This window comes from Microtus oregoni, unplaced genomic scaffold (assembly GCF_018167655.1).
Source record: "Microtus oregoni isolate MIOR12 unplaced genomic scaffold, Mior012 000012F_ref0000307, whole genome shotgun sequence".
Taxonomy (NCBI): Eukaryota; Metazoa; Chordata; class Mammalia; order Rodentia; family Cricetidae; genus Microtus; species Microtus oregoni.
Window position 1 is genome coordinate 47550562 of NW_024543071.1, and position 23100 is coordinate 47573661.

The 23100-nt window shown below is 48.4% G+C and overlaps 1 protein-coding gene across 1 annotated transcript in view; it reads right to left on the reverse strand.

Moving 5' to 3' along the window:
• Positions 1-23100, reverse strand: part of Vwce (von Willebrand factor C and EGF domains) — a 30395-nt gene that overhangs the window by 1524 nt on the left and 5771 nt on the right. The window contains exons 6-19 of the mRNA XM_041661887.1: positions 20902-21018; positions 20137-20265; positions 18264-18685; positions 18091-18184; positions 16878-16960; positions 13883-13970; positions 11740-11825; positions 10581-10698; positions 7391-7476; positions 6025-6121; positions 4430-4512; positions 3421-3511; positions 3260-3342; positions 2949-3012 (exon numbers count right to left, since the gene is read on the reverse strand). Of these exons, the coding sequence (XP_041517821.1) occupies positions 2949-3012; positions 3260-3342; positions 3421-3511; positions 4430-4512; positions 6025-6121; positions 7391-7476; positions 10581-10698; positions 11740-11825; positions 13883-13970; positions 16878-16960; positions 18091-18184; positions 18264-18685; positions 20137-20265; positions 20902-21018 (1641 nt within the window). The remainder of the gene's footprint in view (positions 1-2948; positions 3013-3259; positions 3343-3420; positions 3512-4429; positions 4513-6024; positions 6122-7390; positions 7477-10580; positions 10699-11739; positions 11826-13882; positions 13971-16877; positions 16961-18090; positions 18185-18263; positions 18686-20136; positions 20266-20901; positions 21019-23100) is intronic.

A 23100-nucleotide genomic window follows, 5' to 3' on the forward strand; every position in this document is an offset into this window, starting at 1 on the left:
TCTGTGGAGCCAGATGATACAGGAATGCTCTGTAGCCCACTCAACTTTGCTATGAACCTAAAGCTATCCAAAAAATAGGCAATCCATTTTTAAAAAATTTTAAAACAGTATTCCATGTGGTTAGGCTAGCCTCCAACTCACTAGATAGCCAAGGATGAAAACTATTTGTTTATTTGTTTGTTTGTTTGTTTGTTTATTTTGAGACAGGATATCACTATGTCCTGGAACTTAGTGTATAGATATAAACCTGGCTGACCTTGAACTCACAGAGTTTTGGAATTCAAAGTTTCGCGCCTTCTAGCCCAACAAATTTGAACTATTGATCCTCCTGCCTGAGGATTATAGGCATGCACCACTACATCTAACTTATGTGGTGCTGGGGACTGAGTCAGGGCTTCATGCGTACTAGACAAGTGCAGTGAACTAGATTCAAGCCCCAGCACTGACTGAATGAGAGTGAATTAGTAACTGTCTCCGCCTACTACCCCTCACACTGTAAGGGTGTGGCTCAGAGGAGAAAAGGAAGTTTGGCAAAAATAAAATAGCCAGTGACAAGCAAAGGAGGAATGAACCTTAAGAAAGGTTCAGCTGAGAGGAGGCAGATGCTGCTGTGCCCACTGGTATACTCTGAAAGTCCTCTAGAAGGCAATTGCACAGAGCTAAAATTATTAAGTCATATGCTTTAAATGTGTGAACTGGATGGCCTATGAATTGTGCCTGAAGGTAATTATTATTTTTATTACAGTGTGTGTGTGTGCGTATGCACATGTGCGCACAGCACACATGGAGAAGTCAAAGGACAACTTGCAAGAGTCAGTTTTCTCCTTCAACCATGTGTGTTATGGGGAGCAAACATGGCTCACTGGGCTTTGAGGCCAGTGTCTTTACTTGCTGAGCCATTCCACCAGTCTCTTTCAATGAAGTGGTTGTTCCTTTTACAGGGAGTTATGGGTAAGAGTAGCATGATGGTCTATACCATCCACCCCATTTTGCCCAGGCTGTGACTCAAGCTTTGTCCAGGGTATCTATAATGTTTATATTATAAAATTAAGAGTAAATAGAAAGAGTTCCTTTTACAGAGAGTTGGGAGTGTGGTAAGCAGAGCTGACAGTGTGCTCTGGGAAAGAAGTTAGCTCAGCATGTCTCCTCTTTGGGCCTTAGTTTCATCACATGGAGCAGTTGCAGAGAGCATGAGATGAGAGAGAGAGAGAGAGAGAGAGAGAAAGAGAGAGACCACCAATTAGAAACTTTCTCCCCCCAGGCTCTAGGACCCCATCTGGAAAACAGAGATAGCAGCAGGCCCTCGAGCCAGGCATTCCTGTAGAGTTGCTCAATGGGTGTTGTGTTACAGGTGACTGGTGTGCTGGCGACAGAGTTTCTGGAGCATGTGATGGGTAAAGGGAAGCATGGTCCTCCAAGTCCCCAGTGGTCCCCAGCACTGTCCCCAGCCCTAAACCTCCCTGGAGCAGACCACATCCTGGCATGACTTTGGGAGGCCAAAGATATGAAACAAACATTTCCAAGGAAGCAATGTCATTTACAAGAGAGTGGGGGGGAAAAACTACTATCTTCCTAGAAGTCGAAAAGACATAAAGAAGAGATATCTATGCACAGAGCAAACTGGGGAAATTAAAATTCTAAACAGCTTTGGAGACCATGGGAGCCATCTGCATCACTGGGCTTCCTTGAAGCTCCTTCAGGACCAGGTTATGGTGACGTGTTGTGAGAGACCCCAGTCTACTCCTGACATTCTCTGACTCAGTCTCCCTTACTAACAACCACACAGTCCTGACACAACCCATGAGATTTCAATAAAAATTTGACCCAGTATTTTCCACAGGACATACATTACCAGTGTATGGAAGGAAGGGAGATGGAGAGTGGGAAGAAAGAAGGCCTACAGAAATAGGTATACAAGAAAGGAGAGAGGGAGGGGGAAGGAAAGGAGGGAAGGAGAGAGGATGGGAGGAAGGGAGGGGGGAGGAAGGGAGAGAGGAAGGAAAGGAGTTAAGAAGGGAGGGAGGGAAGGAGGGAGCTCAATGAACTGGGAAGGAAGGAGGTAGAAAACCAGCTCAAGAGAATACAGTAGTTCCCCCTTATCCAAAGTTTTATCTTGGGTCACTTCAGTTATCACGGTCAATTGTTGTCCATAAATAGTAAATAGAAATTTCCAAAAGTGAACAGCTCACAAATTTTCCGTTGTGTGTCTTATAAGTAGCATGATGGTCTTGAGCATCCCACCCCGTCTTGCCCAGGCTGTGACTCGCACTTTGTCCAGGGTACCCATACTGTCTCCACTACCAGTCAGACAGTCACTTAGGAACCTCTCTGCTGTTAGTTTGCCAGTGATCTCAGGTAGGGTGTAGTTCCATCCAGTCTCAGCCGTCATTTGAAATCTCACAGTTAAGGGGGATCTTTCTTAAGTAGCCAGCTGTGTCCACATCAAAACTTCAGAGATGTACAGCTGAGAGCACTGTGTCTTGTTTGTAACTGTGTAATAAGAGCCGTGTGGATTGGCCGAGTCTGGGGCCATTACTGTGTCTCAGAACTCACAAGGCTGAAGCAGGAAGGTTCCTTAAATTTAAGAATTTAAGGCCAGCCTGGGTAACGTAAACCTCCTGTCTCAGAAAGGGGGTGAGGAATGGGTGAGGCCGGGGAAGTCCAAGGTGCAACACCAGCCCCACCTGCAGGCTCTGAACTTGACCCTATCACTACACACAGGCAAAAAAAAAAAAAAAACAAAAGGGGGGGCGTGTCAGACAACACAATACATCGTGGCATTTGGTATTTCATAATAAACAGCCCCGAAGCAGCAGCCTGCCAAAACTGTTTGACCTTGAACAGATCATGCTATCTGAGCCTGGGTCACCATAGCGCCCTTTCAAAGGCCTACATCTCTGAAAAGTTTTGCGGGGGAAGATGGTGGGAAAGGCTCAGGGCCTACTTACCTGGGCAGGAAGGGTCAGTACAGACTGGCTGGCAAGGGACCTTTTCGCAGCTCACCTCTCCCAGCTGCAGAAACAGAAAGACACCGTGAGGAAACATGGAGTACCCTGCCCACCTGTAGCAGAGTTCTCCAGGGCCTCTTGTGCCAGTAGTGGGACATGCAGAAAAGTGTTGGGTAGAGGCCGAAATGCCTGGGCCCTGGTCTGGATGATGGATGGGTGGCCAGAGGCGAAGAGGATGAGCAGGTTAGCTCGGGACCCCGGGTGTGGCGTGCAGGCCTGGCTGGCAGCCCCAGGCCCTCAGGCCAGCTCACCTGGCAGACGCACCGGGTACAGGGCGTGTCATCCAAGGTGAACACCTGACCATTCACTACCTTTCTCCCTTCGAAGTTACAGTCTGCAGAGTCAGAGGCGACAGAAGGATGAGATCCAGGTCACCTGGGAGACTTGGGAATGGGTGGCTTTTCCCACTCACCGTGGCACACAGGACAGCACTCGCCATCCGGGTGGAAGGGGTAGGTACAGGTGATGGGACAGTCCACAGGTGAACAGGCCACCGAGCCCAGCTGTAGGACACAGAACACACACGGCCCCTCCTGGGGACAGCTAGTACGATGCTAAGGAAAACCCAGGGCTCCCAGCAAGGCAGACCCATCTAGGCAGCCACGTTGACCATCCATGGTGAGATGGGGTTTGAGGGGTGACATTTTCTCAGCTAGGGTCCTCTCTAACATCTCAAGAACAAGACCTGACTTCATCTATGAGGTCACCTGACAATAGTGACCCATTGGAAAATGCAGACTTTATCCAAGAAAGATCAGCAACAAAAAACGAGGGAGAGAGCTAGGGTGTGGCTCAGGGGTAAAGTGTTTGCCCTTTGCAGCATCCAAACAAAAACAAGGAAACTCAGAGAAAGGACCAACATTTCCCAAAGCATGTGGCCGAGAATATACAGGGACAGCGGGCAGCGGACTGCTCAGAGACCACAGAGACATTTACCCTGCATTTCTCAACCCATGTGTTGACCTTGTCCCTTTCCACACAAGACCAGGGCTGAGGCTCACAGATGCACCGCCACTGTGCACATACAGCAGCTCCAGCCAAGCACTAACTTATCAGCATGATAAGCAATAGGACTTCTGGCCTTCCTTTTCCAAACATGAAAACCGAGCGGTGGGCTGGCTCTGGGGTGTGTGACCCAGATTCAGTGCCTGACCCTTCAGCTAGTCATGAGATCATAAGCAAACGATCTGGTCTCTGCAGTCTGGTTCTCTCATCCAGAAATGATGAGACCCACTGAGTTCAGCAACCCAGAAGCAGGACTACTGGACTAGCCAGAGTTTTCAAATGACTCTCTGACCCTGGCTAAAGAATCATGCTTAGACAGGTTGTGGGAAGACAACTTTCCCCAGGACCAGCAGAGAGCCTTCTCCGGGGTTTGGAAGCTGACGCCGGGGAATGGGGTCTGGTTGGGTGGTGCATACCAGACAGATGCAGCTCAGGCAGGGGTCAAGCACTGATGGGAAGGTCTCATTGTTGTAGAAGATTCTGCCTGTGTAGGTGCAGCCTGCCAAACAGAGCACGTAGTGAGCAGCAGCCAGAAGGGTGGCTAGTAGTGGCCAGGTGCCTGGCTGGGGCAAAGGTTGGAAGTTTATCTGGATAGCAAGGGGCAGGCCCAGCAACTCCCCAGAGGCTAGGCAAGCAATAAGCATCCTTGGAATGGGTGCTGACTGCTCTTTATGGCTGGATTAAGTAAGGAGGACATTACAGAGTCTTGCTTCAGTGTCTTCATGACGGACATGGGGTGTCATTGCAGAACTTGGGGTGGGACAGGCAGATGACTCATGAGGCTCAAAGTTTCTGTCCTTCCCCAGAGTCAACTGACAAAAATCCCACCTGTCCAGACCAGCACCCCCATATCCCCCATGCCTGATGTCACCAAAGGCTCCAATGAATGGGGCCACTTTGATGAAATTATTCACATACTGGTTGGTAAGTACAAAGGCACATGGCGACACAAGCCTGTGAATTCCAATATTCAGGAGCTGAGGCAGAAGCATGGACTTCCAGAACAGCCTGGGCTAAAAAGCAAATTCTAGGTCAAATTAGATTACATAGTGAGACCTGACTCAAAAGGAAAAAAAGTATCATATATACATATGTATGTGTGTGTGATTATATATACTTATATGCAATATATAATTATGCATATTACAATATAATATATAAATGCAAATACATATATTCAACATATTATAAGTAAATATATATAATTGCATATATATAATAAAAGCAGATGAGATGGTAGGAAAATATTTTAATTTTTATTCCATCTATTTTGTTGTTGTTTGTCTGTACTTGGAGTACAGGGATGGAGCCCAGAGTATCATGTATTCTAAGCAAGCACTCTCCCACTGAACTACACCCTTCAACATAATATGGCTTATTTTATTTCATCTTATCTTATTTTTTGAGATTGAGTCTTGCAATCTGGCCCAGGCTTGATCCTCTTGCCTCTGACTCCCAAGTACTGGGATTACAAGCATGTGTCAACAGACCCAGCCCTTAGGGAGAGATTTTTTTTTTAAAGAACAAAACACCCGTAACACATATCTATCAAAAGGTGGGCACATCACAAACAGAGACTAGAAAGATATAACCACTGGCTGACAGTGGAAAATGGGCCTTTTCAAATTTATTCTTGCTTTATTCTTTTCTATGACAAATTTAATTTTGAAATAAAAAAAAAGGTCAAAATTACAGAGGAAAAAAAAAAAAAAGAAAAAAGCTAGCCTTATTCGTGTTTCCTCTCACTGGCCCAGTTTTCCAGGTCTGGTTCCTACGTCCCCTCAGGAGGACTGTAAGCTCTGGATTTGTGGATGTGGGTACAGCATTGAGGCCTTGCCTCAGGCAAGCCACTTTCCTTCTCTGGGCTGTGGGTGCTGTGCAGGTTGCTGGGAGCGTGAGGGAGACAAGGTTCTGGTGGTGCTCAGTGAGGAGGGCCTGAGGCAAGGCAGGTGGGACTCCAGGAACCCTGAGAATTGCTGCAGAGGGAGAGGTAGGGCCTAGCCAGGGTTACCTGCTGAACAATCAGGACAGCACTGTCCAGGGATCCGGATGGGGTCAGGGCAAGAGTCCACACAGTCTGTCCTCTTGCAGCTCACAGAACCATTTGCCTAAAGGAAGAAGAGACTTCACCAAGACTTGAGACAGCAGTGCTGCTTCCCCACACCAACAGAAAGGCAATGCCCCCCACGGTCTGTGGCTTGCCCTCAAGGATGCCAGGATGAGGCTGGGAAAAGTGGATTCTCCCCCTCCCCTCCTCCCCCATGTCAATGAAGACCAGCTGCTTAGCACAGGTGATAGAAACTTCAGGAAGGATCTGCCTGTCTCAAGACAGGGAAGTCAGAGCTGGGATTTTGTCCTTTCTGCTTCCTGTCCTACCCTTCAGCAGCAGCTGAGGCCATACCATCACCCCCTTCACATTCTTCTCAGCATTTCCCTGGAACCCTGGCTCACCCCAAACCTATAGAGAACAATAAAATCCTATTTTTATAGAAAACTATTCCACCGGAAATGCCTATTTCAGAAGACCAAAATGCCATACGAAAATTCTTCCTTTTCTCTCTTCCTCCCCTCTCCTCTTAAGAATTTGAACATTTATGGTCTCCTTCTTATTTTACTCTCTTGTAAATTGAGTGCCAGGATCAGTCACAAAGGAGAGCCTCAGCAGAAAGGGGCTTTTACTCTCCCTTCTTTCTGCAGCAAACATGTTCAAGCAGGCTTCTCATGAAGCACCCTAAACAGTCATTTTGAGATTAAAATGTGGGGGCCTGGAGATCCTGCATGTATGGCAGGGGCTCCCTAATGATACCCCACCCCCTACCCCGCTTTATTTGGAGAAATAAAGCTCTCAGGAACCCAAAGCACTCAAGAGTGGAAAGGGAAGCAGTGTGCAGTTTCTTAATAAACAGCCATGCTTGACTTGCAAACGCACACTCCTACTTAGCTATGACAAGGTGCAGGTCAAGTTGAAACATCATACGACAAAAAAATGGCACCTCAGCTTCCTGAGCTAGCCACACCCCAGGCTGTCCTCTCTGAGCCTCCTGAGGCCCCTGCATGGTAGCAGCTCCCTGCCCAAGCAGGGTCTCCGCAGCATCTAAGGAAGCCACCAAGCTCTACTGCCCTCAGTTGTCCACTGAAAGCAGACCAAGTGCCCAGGAGGGAGACTGAGGCCAGGCTAGCAGTGGCCCCGCCTCTGGAAGTGCCCAGGAGGGAGACTGAGGCCAGGCTAGCAGTGGCCCCGCCTCTGCAAGTGCCCAGGAGGGAGAGTGAGGCCAGGCCAGCAGTGGCCCTGCCTCTGGAGAAGCAGGGGTCTCCTGTTGGAGAGGCAGATGGGACAGCCAGGTAAAGCAGCTGAAGGCGAGCAGGTTGTCATTCACCTGGCAGATGCATAACTCACAGGGGTCACCAGGCGACCAGATCTGTCCAATCGGAAACTCAACCCCGTTGTCATCTAGGGAGCAGCCTGGCAGGAGAGGTAGGAAAAGGAAAAACACTTGGCAGAGAGCCGGGATGCAGCTCGGTGGTAAGGCATACTTAACGGACCCACAACACCGCAAAAAGTAACTAACAAAAAAAAAAAACACAGTAGAAGCTGGAAGGTGGTGGCACATGCCTTTAATCCCAGCACTCAGAAGGCAGAGGCAGGCGGATATCTGTGAGTTCGAGGCCAGCCTGATCTAAAAAGCTAGTTCCAGGACAGCCAGAACTGTTTCACAGATAAACCCTATCTTGAAAAAAAAAATTTTTTTTAAATCCACAGTAGACAGGAGTGCTCCCCAGAACTACAGTACCACCCTCCTAAAGATGAAACCCCACGCTCACAGATACACACACCACACAAACCACACATACAAATGTTTGCTTAATATGCAGCAAACTTTTACATAAACATTGTAACATGAATAGGGACCTGCTTGTTTTGGGGATTTTCATCCCGCCCTTTACCCCACAACTGTTTAGCCCCAAAGAAAATCACATATAGGTCTCCATAAATTATAAGCTGATTTGCCCATTAGCTCTAGCCTCTCACTGGCTAACTCTCACATCTTGATTAACCCACTTTCCTGATCTATGTTAGCCATGTGGCTCAGTACCTTTTTCAGTGGGCAGATCACATCCTGCTGCTTCAGTGGTCTGGGCAGGAGTGGGAGGAATCAATTTCCTCCTTCCCAGAATTCTCCTGTTCTCATTGCATCATTTCTACTTCCTGTCTGGTTTTCCTGCCTATACTTCCTGCCTGGCCAATCAGCGTTTATTTAAAACATGACAGAATACAGACAATTCTCCTGCACCACTTACCCCTCTTTAAAAAAAACAAAACAAAACAAAAAAAAAGGAAAATAACCATAGTCCATTTTTTGGGAATGTGAGCGTAGTATTTCAGGCTACTTCCAGCTGGTTGGGGGTGCTGATAATCTTATGGTGACCTTAAGAAAATTTAGAGTTATGATCAAGTCCTGACTGAAGTATCCTGTGAGTCTTGATCATCTCAGGCAGCAGTCTTGAACCTGTTCTGGATGAAGAACTCAGACATCTGGGCCATCTATTGCTGCCAGAGACTTCTCAGGTGGTGTTCTTTGATCAAACTAGATTTTTTTTTAACTCTGAATAAATCCACAGCCTCTCATTTTCTGTGGAAACAAAAGCAAAATCTCTTCTCCAAAGTAACATACCTTTTGACTTCAATTTTGAAGCCAAGGTATTTTCAAAATACCTATCTTGGATTTATAAGCAAATATCTTTTAGCAGCTGTTGCTCCTTCCTCAGCATTCAAACAATTTAAAGAGAGCATAATAACATACAGTATCAAGATTCTCTGTGTATTTTCCATCTTTACGTGGCTTTATCTTAACCTCTATTTCTTTTATTTTTACTTTTAACTTTTGGCTTTTTGAGACAGGTTCTCTGTATATCTTTGTCCTGGAATTCCCTCTGTAAACCAGGCTATCCTTGAACTCACAGAGATCCGTCTGTCTCTGTCTCCCCAGTGCTGGGATTAAAAGGTATGTACCACCACACCCAACTACTCTCTTTCTTTCTTTTTTATTTTAAGGCTTTAAACCTTTTTTTTTCAAGCCTGCATATATTTTTAACACATTGTAAACCATTTAGAGGGTTTTTTTTTCCTCTTTGAATCTCTCTTTACTGTATCTCTCTCTTTCTGACCACATGAGCCTTTAATTCAGTAAGCAATCATGGCTGAGGTACTGGACGGAGCCATGTTTATTGTCACAACTCTATGGTGTTTAAAGGTCCTTGCCAGGAAGCAAGCTGCAACAGTGTGTCCATAAACAACATTCAAAAGCTCCTATGGCTTTTCAAGATCCTTGCCAGGAAGCAAGCTGCAACAGTGTGTCCATAGCTCCATAGTCAGAACCACCTGCTTGAAAGAGTCAGATTTTTACCTGGCAGGATGGCCCAGAGAGCCTACACTTTAAAACAGTGCAGCTTTTTTTTCTTGCTATGGCTGAAAACCAAAATGCTTTACTTTAGTCTTTTAAGCTTTTTAGGCTTTCTGTGGATGCAATTATCCATGTGGGCGCCATTCTGTAACATGAGCCAGCCTGCTTGTTGGGGTTTTTGTCCTGCCCACTACCCCAAAACTGTTTATTCCCAAAGAAAATCGCACATAGGTCTCCATAAATTATAAGCTGATTTGCCCATTAGCTCTAGCCTCTCACTGGCTAACTCTCACATCTTGATTAACCCACTTTCCTGATCTATGTTAGCCATGTGGCTCAGTACCTTTTTCAGTGGGGCAGATCACATCCTGCTGCTTCAGTGGTCTGGGCAGGAGTGGGAGGAATCAATTTCCTCCTTCCCAGAATTCTCCTGTTCTCATTGCATCATTTCTACTTCCTGTCTGGTTTTCCCGCCTATACTTCCTGCCTGGCCAATCAGCGTTTATTTAAAACATGATTGACAGAATACAGACAATTCTCCTGTACCAAAACATAACAGACAAACACATTCCCAAAAAGGTGGGCTATGCTCAGCCACATACTGAGGGACACACAACTTATACTGACAAAACACAACCCACAGTCACACACAAAACACAAATGTATATTTGCATATATACAAATGCATAAACACATACACCACACATACTGAAACTTTCACAAACAGACACGCTCACAGACAACGGGGTCACACACACACAAACACAGACATTCACTGGCACAAAAACATACAGCAAATTGCACACACATCACAGGGAACTAGCAGAACACACACAGATATGCGTTTACAGGTAAGTCATATAGAACTCAGACACATTCGTACACTGATGCCATCCAAACACCAGCACTTAGAGGCATAGCCAACTAAACATACATGCAGGTACATTCATACAAAGCATGCTTCCAAGGATACACACAGACACACTTGTTAGCATACCCACACACACAAACTTACACACTTACATGGTCACACACAACGCTTTATAAAACACACCTGCTCGTTCCACTAACACACACACACACACCATCAGTCCAAGTGAGGGAAGCCCAGCCTCCCTCCTGTGCACTTGAGCCCTGTGTTGGGGGCTGCCCAGCATCACCTCACCTGTGGTGGGTGTGGGCTCCCGGCAGGTAAAACAGCACTGTCCAGGGCCTAGCCACCACTGCTCTCGAGGGCACTCCAGTTCTGGGCATGGTGTGAAGGAGCACTGTACCTCCCCATTCTGGAATAGAAACAAAAGCATGCATCAGTGATGGTGGCTCCCATCCTGGGCCACTTAGTGCCGAAGAGAAGGCTGGTGAGCAGTCACCCTCCAGACAGTGACAAAGAAATGTCCAGGGAGACAAAAGCGGAGAGGGCAAGTCCATGGGGGGAACTGAAAGAAGGTCCTGTGGTGGTCCCTCTGCTCCAGCTGGATCTCTACTATCTCTGTCCTTCCTCTTAACCCTCATTCCATAGAGACTCCCTCCTGCCACCCTCCACTCCAACCCTTAGCACTCAGCCCAGTCCGGTTTCTGCTGCCGGGGCACCTTTCCCACCTGCCGGACACAGACATCCTCCTAAGACAGCAAGGGACCATGGCCTCCTCTGCACAGACATGTCTGACGCACAGGTGTGAGAGCCCAGTTTCCTCCTCTGGCACTCTCTGCAGCACCCTCCACAGTGCAGAGCTGCCCAGGGGATGAGTGGAAGAGGTCTTCCCAGAATCCTCTCTGCCCTCTGCTACCTCCCTGCCTCTTTCTCCTGAGGGCACTCACCAGCTGCTGCATAGAGACCACATCTCCCAGTCTGCTCCCAGCCGGAAGACACATTTCTGAAAAGCCCACCTGCTTCTGCTCTTCTCTGCTCCAACCGGAATGTACAGCACCCTCAGCACCTCACCTGACTGGTCCTAGTCACCCCTCCACAGGCCCCCACTGTCCCTCTCTCCTCACAAGAAGGTTTGAGGATCCCGTGCCAAGCCATGCCCACCTAGGCTCTAGGCTGTCAGTCAGAGGGGGCTGGAGCTCTTTTGGGCTGAGGGTGTGTCCCCAGATCGCAGTTAAGTACTCTACCAATACAGAACTGAAGAATACTGACTTTATAGAGATGGCTGTAAGGCACGGGGGATTCCTACAGGGACTGCTACCTCCGTCTCTCCCTTTTGATGCACTGCAGGTTATCGTCTCCATGGCAAAGCATCTTGGGTAAATTCCTATGCTGCCCACCCAACTTCCTTCCCATCTTCCACGGAGTCAACAGGTGCAGGAACCTCACACCCTACCTGGCAGACACAGGTGGTACAGTCGTCACCACCTCCACTGAACACAGCGCCGTCTGTATACCACTGGCCATGGAAATAGCACCTCCCTGAAGGAGACAAAGGCAGAAGGGCTCATGAGTGGACAGATGAGCAGGGAGGGCTGGGACAGCTGCCCCTTGCCAGCACACAGAGTGCTTCTCAGTCTCCAAATCCCAGACCCCAGAAGTTACTATCTACAAAAGATCATTACCCATGAGGCAGAGGGAGCCTAAACAGCTGCAGAGTAAGAAATTCAGAGGGGCGTGCCAGAAAATGGGCACAGAACTCCTGAAGATCCTGCCCAGGGTAACACCAGCCCAAGCCTAGCAAACAGCACATCCATCAGCACCGGCTGAAGCGCCAGTTCAAGCACCAGCTCCGCAACTCAGAGCTGACTTAGGGCCAAAACCACGACTCTCTTGAAGCTTCTGTGCAAGGGCTGACAGTCCCACCTCCTAGGTTCCACATGGACTGCACAAAAAGAACTGAAAACAAAAACAAAGCCAGTCATAGTGCCTTTGGTTCAGGCACTTGGGAGGTGGAGGCAGGCAGAGCTCTATGAGTTTAACGCCAGTCTGGTCTACATAGTTAGTTCCAGGACAGCCAAGGACACCCTGTCTCAAAAAAATAAAAACAAGGCAATAATAATAACAAAATGTCTTAAGTTAGGAAGAAAAGTATGCCTGGCCTGATGTCACAAGCCTGTGTCCCCACTACTCGGGCTGAGGCAAGAAGAGGGAAAGCTCAAGACCTGACTGGGTTATAGAGGGAGTCACAGGCCAGCTCAGGCAACTTATGAGATCCTCTCTCAAAATAAAAGATATAAAATGAGGTGGGGATGAGGCCCAGTGATAAAGTACTCGCCTGGCATGCACAGATCCTTGGTTACAATCTCTAATACTGTGAAAGAAAGAGACTTAACATTTTTAATTACACTTATTTGTTGGGGGAGGGGCATGATGTAGGCATGAGAGGTCAACTTGCAGAAATCCGTTCCCTGCTACCAGGAAGGTTCCAGGGATCAAACTCAGGTTATTAAGCACCTTTCCCAGCTAAACCATCCCACTGACCCAAGACGGTATTTTAAAAGTACGCCAGCTCTGAAATCAGGCCGATTTAAGTTGAAGTTCAGCTCCATCGCTAACTGCTGTGTGTCTCCAGACAGCGACTTGACCTCTCGGAATCTGCTTTTTCATTAAAAGGGAACAATGAGCAGGATCCCCTCACTGTGAGATCTCAAGGACTCAACAGACCGAGAGATGGCAGGTGACCCAAACAGCACGGGGTCCATGCTGGTGGGGAACATCCCCTCCCACTGATGAGGTCACTGTTAGACTTAACTTGGAAACAGAGAAGGAAGAAAGTAGATGAAGTGTGCAGGAGTTGGGAAGGGACCTGTTAGGACAGGCTGTCCTTCGAGGGAGGGCGTTAAAACAAGCTGTCCTTCAAGTGAGAGCTTTTTTGGGGACTTATGAATGTCACAGGCAAACAGGCAGCCCCCATGCAGTGGGGTCCAAAGACAAGAGAGACTAAGATTCTGCTAGACAAAGAGGTGTTCACTCTGATGAAAGGGGGATACCCCACCCTGCAAGACGACAGGATCGGTTAGTGCTATGGTGAGTGCTCAGAGTCAGGGGTCTGCCTGCTTCACCCGGCAGGGCTCTCCTCTGTGCTAGTTAGCAACTGTGTTATGGGGGATAAGTGCTCAGAGTCGGGGGTGGGGGTCTGCCTGCTTCACTCCACAGCACCCTTATCCGCATAGAGCCTACTTACCTTGGTTACCTAAAAGACCTGGGTTTTCTAAGTCATAGGAAACCTGTTCTTATGTCACAGTGGGTTAAAAGAGATTCCTCCACACCCAGGGGCAGATCAGTGCCACGAATGAGCTCCTAAGCCTCTTCTGCCTACACTCCAGATGTGTCCTAAAGGCAGGGACGGTGAAGCCCCGCCATGAGCATAGTCTGGCCAAGGTGCACTCAGGAGACAGTCACTAAAAATGAGTAATTGACTTATATCACCAACCCGCCCTTCTAAAGCAGGAGTAGGTCTTCTCTCTCCTGCCCCAACACACACTCAAAGGTACTTCTCCCCCACACCCTAAACAAAAACTCCAAGTATCACCTACCTGGGGCACAAGCACAGCAATCTGACTGTGGGGGAGTCTTACAGGGACCAGGGGGACACTCCAGGGAGATACAAGACACATTTCCAGCCTGAGGAGGCAAAAGAAGGTGGTGGGACAAGGGTGGGATCAGGTTTTCTGCCAACAGCAGGCAGATCTCTGTGAGTTTGAGGCCAACCTGGTACACATTGCAAGTTTCAGGCCATTCATGGCTGCCTGAGACTTTTCCCCCCACAAAGATAGATAGATAGATAGATAGATAGATAGATAGATAGATAGATATTTCAAGACAGAGAGACAGACATTTTAAATTAGGAGCTGGAGAGATGGCTCTGTGGTTAAAAAACACTTTCTACTCTTCGAAGGAACAGGAGTTGGTTCCCAGAACCCACATCAGACAGCTCACAATAGCCCTTAATCTCTAGCTCCAAGAGATCTGATACTTTTTTCTGGTCCCTGTGAGCACCTCTGCACCCATACAATAGTGATAGAGGCTGAGGAAATGGCTCAGTGGTTGAGAAGACTTCTCATTCCTGCAGAAGAACCAAGTTCAGTTCCCAGCACCCCCAGGGCATCTCACAACGATCTGTAACTCCAGTCCCAGGTGATCTGACACTCTCTTCCGGCCTCCGAGGGCACCAGGCACGCAAGTAGTGTGTAGACACACATGCAGCCAAAACACTCATACACAGAAAAATATATAAAAAATGTATTTTTGCCTACACGTATGTCTCTGCCAGGATGCCAGATCCTCTGTAACTAGAGTTACAGACAGTTGTGAACTGTCATGTGGGGGCTAGGAATTGAACCTGGATCCTCTGGAAGAACAGCTGGCGCTCTTAACCACTGAGCCATCTCTCCAGCCCATAAATAAATCTTTTTAAATAAATAATTAGAAATTCAAAATAATGAAGTTTTCTTTTTTTTTTTTTTTTTTTTTTTTTTTTTTTTTTTTTTTTGAGAGAGAGTATCTCACTATGTAGCCCAAACTGTCCTGTCCTGGAACTAAGCATGTAGACCATGCTAGCCTCAAATTCACAGAGATCTGCTTGCTTCTGCCTCTCAAGTACTGGGATTAAAGACACGCCACCACACCTGGCACAAAATTCATCTTTAAAAACAATTTTGAAGTTAAAAAAAAAGTCTCCAACATTAGGGTTATCTTAGACCTGAGTTCCACTGTCTATGTCTGTTGTAGAATATTACTTTAACTATGTAAAGTTGTGTTATATTTGTTTATGCTCCATCTGTTTAACTATGGAAAGACGTGCTACATTTGTTTATGCTACATCTGTTTAACTATGTAAAGATAAACTGCTGTGTTACCTTGCCTGTCTAAACAAGGCACATGGTTGGTCTAATAGAAAGCTGAATGGCCAATAGCTAGGCAGAAGAGGGATAGGCTGAGTGGGAGGAAAGAGACTAGGAGGAGGAATTTGGGCTGAGGGAGAAGGAGGAAAGGGAGAACAAGAGAGAGAGAGAGAGAAAGAGAGAGACGTGCAGGCCCAGCCAGGCAGCCACCAGCCAGCAAGACATGAGTAGGGCATACAGAGTGAAAGAAAGGTAAATAAGCCCCAAGGCAAACATAGATGAAAAGAAACAGGTTAATCTAAGTTATAAGAGCTAGCAAGAAACAAGCCTAAGCTAAGGCTGAGCAGTCATAACTAATATAAGTCCCTGTGTTATGATTTGGAGCTGGTTGGTGGCCCCAAAGAAAGCCTGCTACATATACTTCTACTAACAAGATTTCAGGCAATTGATATCACGTCTCCAGGAACTTCTAACATGGAAGGATTCAGTGCCTGTCTCACTACATAAAAATGGGAGAACACACCCAAGCTCCTTTTCTCTGCATGCTTGATATAGGTGGGTCTTCTATCTATCTGTTGCTTTCATTAGTTAATTAATAAAGAAACTGCCTTAGCCCTTTGATAGGACAGAAAATTAGGTAGGCGGAATAGACAGAAGAGAATGCTCTGGGAAGAAGGGAAGTGAGGCAGACGCTATAGCTATAGCTCTCCTCTCCAAGATGGACACAGGTTAAGATCCTTCCTGGTAAGCCACCACCTCGTGGTGCTACACAGATTATTAGAAATGGGTTAATCAAGATGTGAGTTAGCCAGTAAGAGGCTAGAGATAATGGGCCAGGCAGTGTTTAAAAGAATACAGTTTCCACTCCTTTCTACACATGCTTAGCACACAGGAAGAGCTAGATGAATGCTACTGATATTCTGTATGTCCCTGATCATACAGCACCCTGTGTACCATTGTGGCCAATCCAGGAGCTCTGTTTAAAGATGGACAGAGGGTGACAGCAAGGATTGACAGACAAAGCCTGCAACAGACCTCAGTTCAAACACTAGCTCCCAGCTTCCATCTCTGAATCTGTGGATCAGGGATAGCATCGCCCACTCCTCACTTGGTGGGAGTCTCTGGTTAGGGAACAGAGAAAGGGCACCAAGGCGGTGCCTGACATCAAAATCAGATGCATGCAGGCAGCAGTGGCACAGTAAATGCTTATGAGGAGTGAACTTGCCAGAAACAAAAATATTCTCAAGAAGGCCAGGGAGTTGCCGGGCGGTGGTGGTACATGCCTTTAATCCCAGTGCTTCGGAGGCAGAGATAAGCAGATCTCTGTGAGTTTGAGGCCAGCCTGGTCTACAAGGGAGCATAATGAGACTGTTCTCTCCCCATGTGCGTACCTTTGTTGTGATAGGAAATACTTTGCCTGGAGAAAATACTTCCCTGGTGAAGTTCCTGAGAGAGTCCCATTCCTCCTCTTCCCAAACAGATGGATCCTGTTCTGCCCTGGCTTGCTCATGCATGGCAGATGCCTCCCATGTCTGTCGGCCAGAGCTTGGATGTTTTTATGACCCTCTCAAGCTCAGTTTAAACCCAAAGCCCTGAAGCAAGCTCCCTTCAGATTCCGGTTTGTTCCCCTCCTTGACGACACCCAAAGGTTAAGAAAACACCCAGTGGGGAACCTCGGGTTGCTTACCAGACAGACACACACGGTGCAGTTCTCCTCAGGAGGTGAAAACACATCCCCTTCTTCTCGGACAGCACCACTATGAAAGCAGCCTTAGACAGACAAACGAGAGGTAGGGACATCAGCCTCCTCAAAGCGTAGGAAACCTGAGGTCTCTACTTTTCCAGGAGTAACACTTCTGGACCCTCCTCTTACCACCTCGGATGCCCCAGCAGGGCAGACATAGGCGCCTTAACCCGAGACACACGCAAGATCAGCTGCAGTGGCCCTGAGCATGCTCATTCAAGTGTGTCTTGAAAAAGCATCATTGTATTCCGTCACACAAGACAGGCTAGGCTCCAAATGGAGAATTTTAGCTCCCTTTACCCACATGGCCTTGCCCATGGCACCTCGCCTCTCTGCAACTCAGCTATTTTCACCAAAAAATGGAAATATCGCAGGTGGTGGTGGCTTACACCTTTAATCCCAGTGCTTGGGAGGCAGAGGCAGGCAGAGTTCAAGGCCAGCCTTGTCTACAGAGTTAGTTCCAGAACAGTCAGAGCTGCACGGAGAATTCCAGTTTTGAAAAACCAAAAAATTTAAAAAATGTAAATATCCCTGTGTACCCTGCTGGGTACTCCTGTGGATACCTGAAGGGATCCACAATCTTGGTTATAAAGAGAACTCAGCTCTTTCAGGGCCCAATACACGGGTGGATCATAGCAAAAAGAGAAATTATCTCCCTTTGTCTTAGCAACCAATGCAGGCACTTCCTCCTTGCCAAACCCTAGGGGGGAAAATTGTTTTTATGACCTATGTCATACATGCTAAGCAAGCACTAAGCCCCAGCCCCAGTCTGCAATGGAAGGAAGGAAATGACTGTCCTCCAGCAATCCAAGGGCAGGTGGAGCAGGGGAAGCAGACAACAGGATGGAGGTAGACACTCAAGGAGGGAAGGAACAAACAAACAAAGGAGAGGAGGGAGTATTCAGGCAAGCAGGGTGGCCCGCTGAATGGTTCCCCTTGAAGAGTACTTCGGCATAGACACGTGGTTCTCAAAGAGAGGGTCCAGATTGGCAGTTTGTCAACTGTTCTCAGACCCTACCCCTGAACGGCCAATCAGACTCGGCCTCCCAGGTGACTCCAAGAACAGATTGTGGAGGAAGTTGAAAAATAAAAGCCTTTGGGCTTCAAGAGGCAACGGTGAGAAGAAGCAGGTTGATCCCTCCCCGTCAGCTCTTACCAGTGCAAGAAGGGCAGCAGCTGCCATTCCTGGGGGGAATCGGATGGGAACAGGCAGTGTTACACCTCAGGTTTTCACAGGTCACCTCTCCATCCTGGATACACAAGCGAGAGTTGCAGTCAAGGGCAGACCCCAGACACTCCACCAGGGCGGCCTGGGGACATCACACCTACCTGGCACAAGCACTGCGAGCACTCAGGCTCGTTCCAGCGGCTCCCTGATTCATATGTGGCTCCCTGGTACCAGCAGGAAGAGAGACCTGTTCCAAGCTTCGCACCTTCCGGGACCCTGGGTGAGGAAGGGGTCCCTACTGCCTCCCCCTGGAGGAGTGAGGGGGGTCGGAGGGTCCCCAGGAGGGAGGAACTTGGCCCTGGGGTGGATAGCAACTGTGTGGGAAAGAATGTGGGTAGGCCCAGGGTGGTAGATGACTGATGAGTTGTTCTGACGCCAGTGGGGTATCCCGGTGCCCCTGGAGGAGGGCTGTGTCCCGGGGACAAGGCAGGCCGGCCTGCCTCGGGAAGGAGCAGGGACATCTTAGCAGGTTGCTGCCGGGGCTGCAGGATGGCAGATGGGGCCTGAACGGCCTTCGGGAAAGCTGAAATGGAAGCACGGGGTCTCCTGAGGGAGGCAGCAGGGGCAGGAAGTGGGGTTTTAGGGTCCTAGATTGGTCCACCAGTTTCCTCCTCAACATAACGTAATTGGCCGTGAACTGCTGAGGCCATGGTGACAGCTACAGCTCCAAGCTTCACCTGCCCTCCTTTTTCTTTTTCTTTTTTTTCTTTTCTTTGTCTTCCTTCCCCCCCCCCCCCTCCCGAGACAGGGTTTCTCTATAGCTTTGGAGCCTGTCCTGGAACTACCTCTTGTAAACCAGGCTGGTCACAAACTCAGAGATCCGCCTGCCTCTGCCTCCCAAGTGCTGGGATTAAAGGTTTGCGCCACCACCACCCGGCCCAGCCCTCCCTTTCCTAACAGCTACAAAGGGACACACAGGTTTTCCTGAGAGTAGGAGACCTTCAGGGTCCAGCCTGGGAGCAACTCTCCCCAGCTGCTATGGGCTGGGGTCTGAGTGTGTGTCCTGCTTCCCACCTAGGTGTGGCTTCCCTGCATACTGTTGAGGTTCTCTCCAGCTTCACAGCTCAGCTGTGGGAGGAGACTCCTGTCCCCCATATGTATTTGGAGACTGAACGGGCATTTTCCCTACAGATGAACATCCCCTTGACAAGGGACGGAGAATCCCTGAGGTCTGTGTCACACCTTCCTTCATTGTTATTGGTTGGCTTCTGTTTTGTTTTTCCTTTTTACCATTTGTGTTCAATGGCTGGGAACAGGGAAAAGGAGAAAGGACTGGATAAAGATGTCTCAGGACTGGAGAGACTTCTCAGGGGTTCAGAGCACCGCCTTCTCTGGCAGAGCATCAGGTTCACTTCCTGGCAGCTACGTGATGGCTCACAACAATCCATAACTCCAATCCCAGGGGATCAGACACCTTCTCTGGCCCTGCTGAGGCATGTGGTACACACACATACCAACAGGCAAAACACTCATAATACACATAAAATAAAACAAACAACTTTTCTATTAAAGAAAAAATACCAGGATAGAGAGATGGCTCACTGGTTAAGGGCACTAGCTGCTCTTGCGGGGAACCAGATTCAGTTCCCAGCTCCTACATGGTAGCTCCAGTTCTAGGGAATCTGATACCCTCTTCTGGCCTTCACAGGCACCAGGCACACAAAAATAAGCAGGTAAAACATTCACATGCATAAAAAAAATTGTAAATAATTTTTAAAAATACAAAGTGGAAAGGGAGAGTGAGAAAGAAAGTGGGGATGTTTGAAGAGATAAAAAAGAACGGAAAGGGGGGAGGATTAAAAAAGGGTGTTGGCACAGAGGTGGGGCCTGTGGTTAGGGGTGAGGCCTGGTACCACAGGGCAGAGCCAAGATCTGTAGTGTGGCCTGGAGGCAGAAGAACAGTGCCAAGATCTAGGAGGGTGGGTCTTGTGCTGCCCTAAGGTCTAGAGGTCAGGGCTGGGGCCTGGTTCTCACCTTCACAGGACACACGGTCAGCTCGAAGCCTGAAGCCAGGTCTGCAGGTGCACAGGAAGCTGCCCACAGTGTTATGGCAGGAGTGGTGGCAGACTCGCCTCTCCTGAGGTCGTCGACACTCGTTTACATCTGTGGAAGAGCCCATTGCCTTGCCTCGGCCATGGACCCCTTTCTCCTCCCATCCCAGAACTCAAAAGACTGGCAGGATTCACCTGCAGTTCTTACAGAGTCCACCCCTGCTCCAGGGCACAAGATGTGACTCAGGACACTAGGAATGGGGCTGGTGTCTATCAGCAGTGGCCTTGGAAGCTTCCTGTATCCAGTGAGTGACCGTGCATCTCAGCCCCCAAACAATTAAGTGCTTAACCCTGGTGCAAATCTCATTCCCCAGATTTCTTCTTTTGTAGACAGTGTCTTAAAACTGAAAGCAGGCTCAAGACAAACCAGGAGTCTCCTTCTAAACCAAAGGAGCCAAAGCATAAAGTACTTTGTTTACCCCCAGGGAGCAAAGGCAGCCAAGAAAACCGGTGAACAGAGGTGAGTCCTTGATGTGTATGTGAGAGCATCGAGGAGAACATAGCAGGATGAAAGGGACATGGCCAGGGAAGACCCAGCTTGGGGTGTTTCACACAGAGCGACACCAAGCATGGAATGGGAGTACTCTGAGCAGAAGGTCCAAAAGTTGATCTTCCCAGGTTCCAGACTGACCTGTCCATCTTCTTGATTGGCAACCTAAGTGTACCACCCACAGGCCACAGAGCTCACCTATACAGGAGTGCCGGTTGCCATGGAGGTGGAAGCCGGCGCGGCAGGAGCACTTATAGCTGCCAATGCTGTTCTTACATCTCTGCTGGCAGGGCGTGCCCAGGCACTCATCGGTGTCTGTGAGGGGAGAAGACAAAGCTGGTACCCATCTCTCCACTGCACTTAGGCTCCTCCCATCCCCCCTCTCCCACCCAACTCAGGGTCATGGGGGACTCCCCTACTAGCGAATGGTCTCCACCCTCACCCTCTCACCCCAGCCCAGGCCACTTTATCTCTAGGCTGGAGAACAGACACAGCCTCCTCCCGAGCCATCTTCCCACAGTCTCCAGGAGGTCCTCATCCAAGGCCATCTGCAATGGGCCACTCCCTGCTCCAAACCTCTCAGAGACCCACCTACAACAAGCAGCACTCACGAGACCATTATACACAGCTATGGGGACCAGTGAAAGAGCTCAGCAGATAACGGTGCCTCCCTCCAAGCTTGATGAGTTAGATCCCTCATGAAGCAAGAACTCCCAAAAGTTGTTCTCTGACCCCCACATGCACACTTAAATGTAAGAAAAATAAATAAACAAACATAGCTATGGACGGACAGTCCAGCCCTCACCTTCGCTCTTGCTTATTTCCCCGCATCTTCTAAACACGTCCTATTTTTATGGCCCTCCCTTGGACTCTGTCTACCCTGAATGTCTTTCCCTCCTATCTGCAGAGAAAAGTCTTCTGTGGACTTAAAACCTTCCTCCACAGAGCCCCCCACATAGAAATTCACCCAGGTTGTTGTTAGAAGCTGCAACAAACAAACACAACCCCTAGAAATAACCTCCATGTTGGTCCTATGACACACTTGCATCACAGAGAGCCAAGCAGCAGTCAAAAACACCACCAAAAAGAGATCTATCTGGTATGTTTGCCTGATGTAGGAAGAGCCTTAAGACCAATCAACTGCTCAGGGAAAAGAAATTGGAAAGGCAACTGGGATTAGACCTCAGCTCCAATGTGATTGTGGGTAAATTAATTCATTGTGTTAAGCCTCGGGGTTCTTATCAGTAACATGGAGATAAACAGTATCATAATTGTAAGGATGGAATGAGAACACACATAGAAATTGCTTAGCCTGGTACCCAGCATGTTGAGAGTTTGGCCACTAATAAGCCTGTGTATATGCATAAGTAAGAACATGTCACTCAGAGAGGCAGGCAGGCAAGGCGTCTGCAAGTGCTCTGGAGGAAGGACTTTGGGATTATTAGGGTCAGATAACATCACAAGGGTGGGTTAACGATGGATTAATGCCCTTAGAAGAGTCACCAGAGCACCCTGTGTCCCTCCCTCTCGCCATCGCCATTGTGTGAGGACACACAAGAGCATCCTCTTCAAGCCAGAGAAATCCACAACAAAGCTAGCCAGTCCCTTGACCTTGCGGCTCTCCAGGGACTGAGAACAGTTCCCTGGACTACACAGCACAGTGTTGGGGCAGCTCAAGCAGATCAGGGAAGCAGGGCTCTCTAGGGTGGGCAGAGGAGGGCACTGGGAGAGAGGACCTGAGGCTTGCACCATGGTGCTCAAGATTCTTGGGTTTCATGAAATTTCACACGCAGAGAAAGTAACAGCACAGACTCAAGGGACTTATTTTTGTCACCTCTGCCTTGTTGTGTGAGACTGTTATGAGAATCATCCTCAAATACTTGTGCAAATCAAAGCCTCTTGGAAAGGATGTCTATTGTAAAAGATCTCACCCTGCCAGGTATGGTGGAGTATGCCTATAACCCCAATACTAGGGAGGCTGGACCACCAATAACACCCTGTCTGCAAAACAAAAGGAAGACATCTTCTCGCTGGACCTCCACAACCCAGCATGGAAGACATCTTCTCCCTGGACCTCCACAGCCCTAATACACCTTGTCTCAATCTTTTTCTTTCCCAAACCACCACACTGGAGAGTGTGTGCATCCTACAGCACAGATATCCTCAGAGCCTGGCCCAGCACCAAGGCTGGAGGAAGCTATAATACACTAAGTGACGGAGACCATCACAGGCCCCTCCCACTCACAACCTCCCTCCCTCCCTTCTCCATCGCTGTACCTCCTGCCCTGGGTGCATCTGCCCCTTGTTCTCCCTGAAACCTCTCCTTATCCCCATCCTTCCCTATACAGAAGCAGAAGATTTTACAGTATCTTGGTTCAGAGCAAGTCCACCATGAAT